This window comes from Vanessa atalanta, chromosome 23, assembly GCF_905147765.1.
Source record: "Vanessa atalanta chromosome 23, ilVanAtal1.2, whole genome shotgun sequence".
Lineage (NCBI taxonomy): Eukaryota > Metazoa > Arthropoda > Insecta > Lepidoptera > Nymphalidae > Vanessa > Vanessa atalanta.
In genome coordinates, this window is record NC_061893.1 from 2,858,069 (window position 1) to 2,869,890 (window position 11,822).

Below are 11,822 nucleotides of genomic sequence, written 5' to 3' on the forward strand. Positions count from 1 at the left end.
TCATGAACACGGACTTTTGATTTTCTGCGTAAAAAGGTCCGATAGTGTCTTTTAGCCTTTAACTTTTTAACTTGTTTACAATTTTTTTTATTTCTTAAATGATCATTATATTTTGGAGAATCGGTAGAAGCTTTACAATCATCTTTATCGTCAAATTTACTTTTGTTATCATATTGTCTTGTAATGTTCTTTTGTATTCGTTGCTCATGTTCGGTAACCTTATGTTTTTCAATGGCATCATATCCATTTACATCGTTCGTATTTGTAATTGAACTATTATGACTTTCATTCCTTTCATTTACATCCTCATGACCCTCAATGTCTGGTAATATGGCTTGTTCATTACTTTCGTTTTTCTTTTTCTCCGACTTTATTTCGCAGCTATTTGTCTTTTCTGATTTCGGTTTTTTAATAAGTCTTTCCATTTCAGTCCCTTTTTGCTTAGACTACAAATATATCAATACTTGATTTATTTATTTATAAGAAACAAATTTAGCATTTTTTACTTATACTAACTTCTAGGTCTCCGTCAATATCACTTTCATCTGACGAACCTCTAAAATAAGCAAGTATGTGTAAGGAATGAAGATGAACTTAAAAATTAAGTCAATTGTATAAGTTCAAAAAATTTGAAATGTTAAATATTTTTAAGTAATGAGGTTCTACTTACTTCTCTAGGCTAATGTCGCTCAAATCACCATAGTCTTTAGGCGATAAGCAAACTGTGCACATACGACCGATATCGGAGAAACATCTTATACAATATACTCCCGGGCAATTTAATTTATCACAACTGAAAGTACACATAAAAGACAAAACAGAGACAAATCGGCCTCAAATATATAATAAAGTCAAAGTCAAAGTCAAAAATCTTTATTCAATATAGAAGTGTTTGCACTTGCTTATTGATTGTCAAAAATCTACCACCGGTTCGGAATTTAGCACCTCGGACCTGAGAAGAACCGGCGAAAGAAACTCAGCGGGATATATTTTTTTTTCATTTTTTTTAACCATTTTCCATGTAGGTACAATGATAAGTATATATTAGTTGTTTGAAACAGCCTGGAGGCGATCATTTCATTCCCAAGGTGTGCAGTCAACTAAAAAGTCATTAGTGTTGTAATATCCTTTAGCACACAAACGCTCTTTAACGACTCTTTTGAATTTTATAATTGAATAATTTTGAACGTTTTCTGGGATCCTGTTGTAAAAACGTATACATTGCCCCAAAAAAGAGTTACTAACCCTGTGTAATCGGGTCCTTGGAGTAACAAGTTTATTCTTGTTCCTAGTGTTAATAGAATGTACGTCACAATTTCTGGGAAAATCATTTATGTTTTTGCGTACATACATAACATTATCAAAAACAAATTGAGAAGCGACAGTCATTATTTTAATTTCTTTAAATTTACCTCTTAACGAATCTTTTGGGACCAGGTTATAAATTGCACGAATAGCCCTCTTCTGCAGTACAAAAATAGTATTAATGTCAGCTGCATTACCCCAGAGTAGGATGCCATACGACATTATACTATGGAAATAACTGAAGTACACAAGGCGTGCCGTATCCACATCAGTCAAAAGTCTAATTTTTTTTACCGCATAGGCTGCAGAGCTAAGTCTATTCGCCAATTTATTTATATGGGGGCCCCATTGGAGCTTAGAGTCTATTGTCATACCAAGGAACTCTGTTGATTCTAAAACATCTAATGCTTCCCCGTTTAAACGTACACTCGTTTTGACACATCTTACATTGGGAGTAGTGAATTTAATACATTTAGTCTTTTTACTATAATACTCGGAGGGATTTGCCTTTTGCCCATATTAGTTAGATATGTTCAAATTGGGTCACTCTGAGGCAATATTATGAACCCCAGTTAATCGAGGCAATATATTTTCTATCTAATCTATAGGATACTATTCAAAGTAACTAAATTTAAAAATATAAGACCAAAAATATTGCCGTCTATGTTTACTTTGTTAATTTCGTATCAGAATCATTCAGTTCCTCAAACGTTTTACACAATAAGCAATGGGGCGCCTTTGGTAGCGTGCCAAATATATATCTCAAATGCCAGCACCTTAAATCATAAATAGACAGGAGAAAATATTTTATTGCTAATAAAAAAAGACCTTTATAAAGCGAGTTCAACCTACGGCAAAATAGAGTTCAACCAGTAACGAAATGTCTGATTTTCATGCTTCGAATATTTATATTCACGATGTAACTTTCTCCTGGCCAATTTCATAAAACTACCTGTAAATAACAGTATAACGTACAGACCAATACATTTATCTATTATTCATGACTTCAGACTTGATGCATTTTTTAAATACGTCAGTAGAAAAACAATTTTAAGAACGACTTAAATCTCCTTAATTATTAGAACTCGATTGGATTCTGTCATGATGTGACAGAATCAATGATTAATATTGCCGGAATTTACCTCTAGTTCTTAGAATGTGATTGTAAAGCCATACGGCTCTCGTCTTCGCTCGATCAGGTTGGTAGTGTCCCACGATGACATGACGGAAACGAAGTCCATACGGCTCGAATAGTGCAAAAAACCACAGGAGTATTATTAATATAGCTGTAATATTATGAACATATTACAATGCTTGGTCGTGTTTGAAGGTTATGAAAAATATGTAAAGAAACTGGCGTGTGTCGGGGAGTGAAGTTACAAATAATTCCACCTTTTGAGCATCATGGTGAAACAAGAACCAACCCTTTTTTCTAGGATAAGGGAATGCAACTGATTACTACTATATATCTTTCATAATTCAAGTATATTCTTTGCTTCGGACAATTGAATATCTCATGTAAAACAACAACAATATAACAAAAAAAAAAACAACAATATAAAATCAAATTCAACATTAGTTACCAATTTGTACATAACGCTGTAGATCAGGCGGATAGGGATTGGGAAGACAATTTACTGTAATCGACCTTTGTGGCAGTAAGGGCGATGTTATAGAATCCAATATTGATCTTATAAAATCTCGAACAATACCAGATCCTGATACATGAACGCCAGCGTCGGATGGACCAGCTAAATCAGATATTATAGATAGAAAGATATTTAGGAAACTTCAACATACAAATATAACAATATAATGAAGCAAAATATAGAACATCAATTTTAATATTATAGTTATAATAAACAAAAATGTTTCAGCCTTAATTTATTATTTATCGAAAATTCTAAAACTTCAAGTAAGCATTTTTTTCCTCAAAATAATGTAGTAACAAAATTAAAACGAGACATTTACGTGATAAAGGTGTCTGTGACCTTCCATGATGACGTATTGTAATTAAAACCCAATACAGGCTATAATCCGCTACCATGTGTATCAAGAGCTTGAAAGTAGTTATCGCCATGAAAATTATCGAACGAGTTAAATACACCCTCTCTGATGAAACTAGACGGAATGATGATATCTGAAAAAATTACGATACTAAATAATTGATATAATCATACCCCATACATCTAAATCTGCTTATCTATGTACGTGACGGTACAATAAAGAAACTTACACACATTGAACAGGATTCCTTAAACGTTACATTTAATTTTTGGCCAGTCGTATAGAGCCACTTACTCGATAATTTTTCATACTTAACCCGTAAGAAAATTACTGAAGGAACCTTCGTTTTTAGAAAGTTATTATTGGAAGTTGATTTTTTACATTATATTTTCAGTATAAATTGTGCTTATGTACAATTAAATGAAAATTATAGAATCGTTTTTTCGAATCCCATACTACTAATCTATAGTATCGGGATACAATTATTATATTATGTCCTATACAATTTTAAAAGGCATTTTAACAAAGTTTTTTTTTTATAAAATAGAGCTTCAAAACAAAACTAACACAAATATATTTGGCTTGTTCTCTTCTATTCAACGGAAGAACAGTTTCTCGTCTTTCTTGATACCTTTTGAAATCCAAATCACGCAGTTCCTTTGTGACATAGCGATTGTCATAGCGAGATCTCGTTTCGAACATGTGCTGATAATATTTAGCTCTGAAATAACAAAAAAAAAGATGACGTGGAGCCAAATTGTTCCAATATTTAGAACACGTACATTTCACCTAATGAAGGAAAAACATCATGAAAAAACCGCCATGTTTCAAATAAAAATCTGTTAAGCGTATATCCGTATATAACCAATCCGGATTGGTTTGGACCGAACAGCGTAATGGAATTAACTCTAAACCCTCTTTTTATTATTCTTTCTCCTTCTATATTTAATTTTTAATGTACTTCAATGAAATTAATGATGAGAACGTATATTTAAAAAGACTAGGACAAAATAAAAACATACTCCATACTAAAAAGGCATCAAATGATAATAACCTGAAAATTATGAGCAATAAGAACAAACTAGTAATACAGGAACTCCAAGATAACCAAGTAAGCAGAGGATCAGCCCTTTTCCTGATCTCAGTCACGATACCAGCAGCCATTAGGCTAGAAGTATTACTTTCATTACTGCTGTAGGAATATATGTGATGAATTTGGGCGTTGACGAAGAATGTTGTATTAATGCGACTTATATATTCCCGCAGCCCTGTAAACCAGACCCATGTTAAATCACCGATGTTATATTAAGCCTTAATAATGATATTTATCAAAGCAATACATATAAATAAGATTAGGTATAAGTATTTTATTTATAGCAATATCTTGTTTCCTACAAAAAAAAAACTCAAGAACCTATTATGATGATTATCTTCTAGCTGATTTTGTCCACGCTGGCCATTCTAAGGAATTCATTAGCCATCGGCGCAGCAAATATTACACACACACAAACTCACGTACACACACCACAAATACAGATGGTTTCGAATCAAACGTTTTGCCTGTGCCTCTCCTCTCATAATAAAAATAAAAACCCCATAACTTTTATTGATCCGACCCAGGGTTTGAAAAATAGCTAAATATGTAAAATCGAAACATGAATACTTCTCTTGAGTGTTGCAGCAAATGAAGTAGTAGCGTAGTCAGAGACAATACAAATAGTCTTATACGACTTCACAGGCAAACATGCCGAATTGGCCGCAGAGTTATTGGAAAGCCAATAACAATCTTTTCCTAAGCTCTTAATATAGTACTTCGTTCCTCTATCGATTGATTTCAGACAGTGGTCATAAGGAGTTCCAAACTTTTGGTGGCAAACATTGGCAACATAATTTAACCAAGAATAAGATGATTGAATAAGGTCCGCTGAAAAAAAAACGTGCTATAATATACTTCTTACAAACTTAACACATTATTTTTCGATAAACTATAATCTGTCGAATTTCATTTGAATAATAAATAGTCTAACCTAAGTTAGGTTCTACAGAATTTATCTACCTACATTTTATACGTTTTATTGTAAGCAAAATCACCTTTCATGATCTTTCAGATATTTACAAACTCACGAGACAGATTTTGATCTAACGTATTCACATTGATATAAAAAACAGTATATAAAATATACTGTATTTTATATTTTATTATATTATAAAAATGTAGACATACTGATTGCACGTCTCTTATTTATCGGTCTAATTTTTTGTTTTACCCTACTGTTTCGTGCTGAAAGCAAACTCACCAAAGGATACTTACGCATTTTACCCTTAAGTTATCTTAATAATTAAGTTAATGTTTTTGTGTCTGTTTTATTTCTAGTCCATACAATAGAAAAGAGAAACATTATTGATGGCTATATGAATTTCTCATATCTTAAATTAATAATTTGAAAAAATCCCAATAAAATTAATAAAATCTTATGGTTTATTAATATTGAACTTTTTTATAACTAATACAACACTCACCAATACTAGTAACCATTAAACTTATTTTAGATATAATTTTTTTCATTTTGGACGTGACCCGTTTTATTCCAGCCACCATTAACTTTATGGACTCTTTCATTGCGTTGAAAGGTTTTTTCACGGTCTCGGTAATGTGTCGAACATTTGTTTTTATTTGTTCCTAGAGGTGATTTCAAAAAAATCTTATAAATGTAGAGTCTAATTGAAACTTTATGTTGATTGAAATAAAGTTTGAAATAATATAAAACTTTTCATTTTGTTTAAGTTTTTTTGTCACTAATGGCCTGCAGTGTGCATAAGCACCAATGAAAAGCAAAAAAAATGCAATACCATTATGTTCTTTCGTGATATAAAAATAAAAATATTAACATAAACGAATAATGGAATATCCATAATCTACACGATACATTAAATAGAATATTATTTACGAACAAATTATTATCGAACAGTTTAGGCGTTAAATTCTATGTGAATACTAGATTAGAGATAATTTAAAGAACAAGAGTGCACTCTTTCTTTTCGTACCTACGCTTAAAATCTAACGGAACACATCTGATGCGACAAAACAGATTCCAGTGGCAATTCCAAAGGCTTAACGGGCTATTAATTTCAAGATTTTTTTCTTTAAATAAAGCACACTTGCTATAGTATGCCTATTTTAATTTAACTTCACAACTTTTGTTCACGAATGTTGCGGATTTGACTGATATATAGACTTTAACAGTAAGTCTCTGTGTAATAAAATTTTATATATATTTGTGTAGGCTTGTTTTACCCATATCGAACCAGTCAAAAAATCATAGCAAACAACTAAAACACCGCGACATATTTTTTCAAATTAATAAGTAAGCAAAATCATTACATTCACTTCGTTTACAAGTAACAAATTTCCTTGCAAATATCCCATTTCCATTGCAGATTATGTTAAAAGTGCGTAATTCCTAGTCTAAAGAGGTCATAAAAACGATTTAAAAATAAATGGGATGGAACAGACATTTTTGCATTTAAAAAACATTTCGGTATAATTATCCTCTAGAATAAAACTTACTAAACAGGGTTTATAATATTTTAATTTCAAAAATTGGACAATGAGATATTATTTAAATTCCCAATTTTAATTACCCATTTTAATTTAATCTTGATTCGGTATAAAAGTATTAAACGTTTATTAATGATCTAATCGGATGTTATTTGTTGATTTCAATCGATATGTCTTAAGAACCTTCAACAAGAGAACCTACTAGCATCGCTAATGCCATGGGCGGTGGTAGTCACTTTCCACTAGGTTCGATACATACTAACTATTTTGACATTAAATTAGTCAAGTTAGTAGCTTTTCACGTAACATACGTGTCAAGCGATACGTTTCTTTTCTTACTTCTTACAAACAAAAATCATCTAGAAAATTTATTCCGGAAAATTTTAGAGTGTAATGTTAATATATCAAATTTAGTAATAGTAATCATACTCAAACTCAAACTCAAATTCCTTTATTCAATATAGAAGTATTACACTTTCTTATTGATTGTCAAGTTAAACACTACCACCGGTTCGGAAAAAGAAAACACCAATAATTTTAATGTTTTGTAAGCAAATATGATTTTATAGCAGTAATATTTTTTTAGGTTGAGAAAAAAGGTACCAGCTCTTCTGTCACCGTTAGAGCAATAATATGAGGTGTTATAGCTTTTAGAAAAGTTTTCACACTATTAGGTAGGTACTTCAATGTCCAAGTTTTTAGAAAAAATATTACCTGACTACAGGCCATAGACCCGGTCAAAACTTCAGAATTCCTCAAAGTATTTGTAGCTGGGCCAGTAAGAATGAGGACCAGAGCGTAGCACGTCAGGGTATAACGACCAACGCGAGAGAACAGTTGAGGAATTAGCAAAAATATCAGGCACCTAAGAAAAAAAATAAGCTTAATAGATGCTGCATGAAATAGACGGACATTGTTTCATCTCATCGTTACCGGACCCAGGGTGCAGGGGGTGCTAAAGTCCCGGGCTATAGTCATGTCTTGTACAGCCGGTAGTCTCAGGAGGTCTCTTAAAAATCTTTGTCTGGGCCAGGATACAGCATGCAACCGGGCGCTTGTCTTAATGACATTAAAACTGGGCTGGGTTTTGTTCCGACCTCATAAATTTATTCTATTTTAAGAACCCTTTCTATTTCATAACAATTTCAATAAAAACCTTTTCTTTCATAGTCACATTCACATCAGTAGAGTTTACATGTTATGTCCCTTGTAAGTACATTGGCTAGTCCAACTAATTTAAAGACCAGAGCAATACCAAGTATTGCGGTTTGTCGGTAGAAGCAGAAGCGGTCAATTAACTTTTATCTGAAGAGTTAGTTCGACCTTTCAGTTATTTTCGTTTCAAAAATTAGGAAATACATTATTTTTTTCTGGTAAAAGTTATTTGGCGTAGAAATATTGGACCTTGGACCATTATATAATCATAGAATAAGTATCACTGTATAAATTGTAACACCCCTCATTTTGCAAGATAGAGATTTTTTATTAAGCCAATCAAGTAGAGTGCCAAATTTTATTAAAATCCATTAAAACTTTGGAACGAGTTGTAAGAGCGCCGTAATAGATATTATATACTTTTATAGAAATACATTATAATGGTAATAAATTTTAAGATTGTATGACTATACACACGGGCTACGTAGTCATATAAAGTGAAATTTGACTTCCAAGATACAGGATATCCTAGGTTGGAAGTCAATAGAATCATTTTGAGTATTAAGTGTAATTAGTCTACAATATTTCATATAACTAGTTTTTGTATTATGATTGTGATTTTTGCTTCCTTTTTTTATTTTATTTTATTTATAAGTCCTTTTTTTTCTTAGTTGTTTTTATTTTGGCTACGCTTTTTTCTCAATAAATTATTATTATTATACATGCCATTGGAATATAGGTTTTCGTTTCGATACTTATGTCTTTTAGAATTAATAATGTCCGAAATTTAAACCATCATGCCCTTGTTTTCTTGAAGTCTATTAGAACGATTTACTTATTCATTGAACAGTATCTACAATATTTTATTGCAGAAAAGCTATTACCATTTAATAGCCAACTGGCATTTCACAACAATAAAACTGCACGGCAGTTTTGTTCGCAGAACTTTCTCGAACATTCGCGGTAATCTGATACAAGCTGAAAGGCAGGTACTATTTCTATAGACATTGTAATAATGGCGATCAATACCTACGGTTTGTTCGATAACATTGTAGGCATACTTTTGTATTTCTATAAATATAAAAGCGTATGTAAACTCACTTACTATCGAACGAAAAATATACATAATCATAAACGTTATGTTAGGTGGACACAAACAGAAAACCTCCTAAACTGTAAGACCTATTTCGATGTTATATTATTGTGTTTCTGGGTCCTGGAGAGGAGAGGCCCTGGATGGTTCAAGTTAGACCCGGTAGGTGGAACTATGCTCAGGAAGAAAATCTAATCAAAATATACTTTATTCAAGTAGGCTTTTACTACCACTTTTGAATCGTCATTTAACAAACTATTTAAAGTAAAGCTACCACCGGTTCGAAATGTAGATTCTACCGAGAAGAACCAGCAAGAAACTCAGTAGTTACTCTTTTTCAACATCTAAAAATACAGTCATGTTAGTTAAATACCATTATATATGTATATTATATATCTTGCCTGGAAGTAAACAAGCATTAACTCCACGCTTTATATTATAATCTTGTATCGAATAATATGCCTTCCTTACCAAAGTATTTTTTACAAATGACTTGAATCTATAAAACGGCAAAGTTAAAAATGTCTGTGGAAATACAATTCTTATTTCAATCGGACGAAGCCAGGACGGGCAGCTAGTATATACGTATTTAACTTTTAACTCGACAAATAATCGCGCATAGACACGCGCAGCACGGGTATGTGAAGGGCGTTAAATATTTGAATCATTTTAGTTTTCACTTGTGTTACGTAAGTACCGTAAATTACCAGTATTTTTTTAAATATTATGAGTTCTTGTTGCATCAGGCTGATAAAAACAAACGATAAAGTTATAGGCACTGTTTGCAGGGTAATAATAATAAAAATATATAAAAAAAAAGATTATTTTAAATTGAATATAAGCTCTTAATGAAAAATTCAACATGTTCAATACCAGCATGCAATGAAATTGCGATTTAAAGAACCATCAAAATTGGTTCATAAACCAAAATTATTCTCGAAGACATACTTTTAAAAAAGCTCTTTTGTATTATATAGGTATAAAAATATATAGGTATAATATATGTTTTGAATAATAATATCATATCAATAGCAACATTGGCTTTTATTTAAAAAAAATACTGTACTCTTAATCTATTTTTTTTTTCGGTCGTTTATTTTCTCGACATGATATAATACTTTGATTTAAACAGATTTGTTGGATAATTATAACAGTGCACGATAACAAATTTATGATTATTTTATTTCTGACACCCCAGAAATGAATTTGGTTATTGGGCCAGCCAGTGACTTTACTGGTAATCCGTGGTTGATAGCGCATTGACGGTACCAGAAATGTCCAGTGTCTAAGGGCAATGTCAACTTATTATGACACGAAATTATTATCTACCTATTTAAAATATTCCATTATTTTATTTGGGATATATTCGATCGATCAATTTGTTGTTCTTACTTAATTGTCTAAAGGTATGTTATGAAATTACCATCATAAGCAAATAACGACTGAGGGTTTAAATATGATTAGATAAGTTACCTTATTCTGCAACTGAATGCCAGTCCCAGCGTGAGTAACACACCAATAATAGAACTCATAATCGTCGCGTGTATGAGCGATATCGACAATTGGAATACAAAGAATATAAAGCAAAGATACGTCAGCACAATGCCGCAGACGAATCCAATCAAACTTTTCAGAACGAAACGGGGTAATGCATGATCTGATTTCAAATAAAAATATAAATTCGATACTGATGAACCATCAGGAAACCATTTTTTTAAATGCCCTGTCATTCTTCTCTTCGTATTCTGTCCGTAAAATCGCCATCTTTGCATTATTGTCTTTTGTGGTATTTCTGTTTTAGATGTGAGAAGTGAATTTATTTTTTCGTTTTCGTATTCTTGTCGACATTTCTCTATTATTCTTGCCTTCCAAATAGAAGTAAAATAAGCCATTTTTCAAATATTCTAGAAGTAGTTGATAGCTAACAGCATAATCAAGTAAACAGAAAATAAATGTAAAATGTCGATAGATTTATTAAAAAAGAAAAAGTTTCCCAATTTACAAAGTTCATCAAAAAGGTTCTTTTCAATTTTAACATTTATAAAACAATATTTGTTTTTAATAAAATTTAATGATCCATTAACAGAAGATTATTACAAATATAACAAATATTTAATACATAAAACTTGATTTTATAATTTAAATATAATCATAGTATATTAAGCTAAAATATTGCGTATAAAAAATGCTTCGATATTAATTTTATTTATTTAGCAAAGACTTCAATATTTCTAAATAATAATTGCAAGCATCTGAAATAGTTCAAAAACTATATTTGCTTTATGTTTTAGTCAGGCGAAAGAAAACTGTCTACACCATCCACGAAAATTAATTGGTAGAATTTTAAAAAGTTTGGTATATTGTTCAAACTCCTTCGAACTATTATTAATATATGACGCTTTAATAATTTTCTGTTACATTTATTTTTTCATGTTTGTTACTAAAATTTGAACGCGTCTGTAAAACTAATGAGGATGACATCGGCTACACAATGAAATAAACCGAGAACCTTAATTAAGGGGTATTGACCACGGAACAAAAGTAGAAAATGAAGACATCAAATTGAGTTTAGACTATGAAACAAAACTACTTTTTGAAAGTTCAATGACTGGATGAAAATTGTCAATAACAAAATTAAAATGTGCTCGCCTAGTTTGCTTGCGGATCTGCGCAGGGTGTTCATTCATAAAACATGCGCAGAAC

General features: G+C 31.4%; 1 protein-coding gene across 1 annotated transcript; it reads right to left on the reverse strand.

Annotated features, from left to right (window-relative positions):
• LOC125072960 (DC-STAMP domain-containing protein 2-like) lies at window positions 1-10,849 on the reverse strand. The gene is made up of 14 exons (XM_047683596.1): window positions 10,593-10,849; window positions 7,586-7,736; window positions 5,833-5,992; window positions 4,976-5,236; window positions 4,367-4,580; window positions 3,880-4,033; window positions 3,277-3,445; window positions 2,889-3,056; window positions 2,448-2,591; window positions 2,158-2,257; window positions 671-793; window positions 517-556; window positions 303-446; window positions 1-24 (listed from the first exon to the last, which is right to left on the reverse strand). Exons 1-14 carry the CDS (start codon window positions 10,847-10,849, stop codon window positions 1-3), a joined length of 2,109 nt encoding a protein of 702 aa, XP_047539552.1.
• Between the last annotated feature and the right edge of the window lie 973 nt (window positions 10,850-11,822).

Excerpts from the sequence above, each read along its gene's own strand:
- LOC125072960 (XM_047683596.1), bottom strand. The coding sequence starts at position 10,849 with ATGACAGGGCATTTAAAAAAATGGTTTCCTGATGGTTCATCAGTATCG. Across the intron at positions 5,993-7,585 it reads GGTCTATGGCCTGTAGTCAG|GAACAAATAAAAACAAATGT; the intron begins GTAATATTTTTT and ends AATCACCTCTAG. Across the intron at positions 557-670 it reads AGCGACATTAGCCTAGAGAA|AGGTTCGTCAGATGAAAGTG; the intron begins GTAAGTAGAACC and ends TGCTTATTTTAG.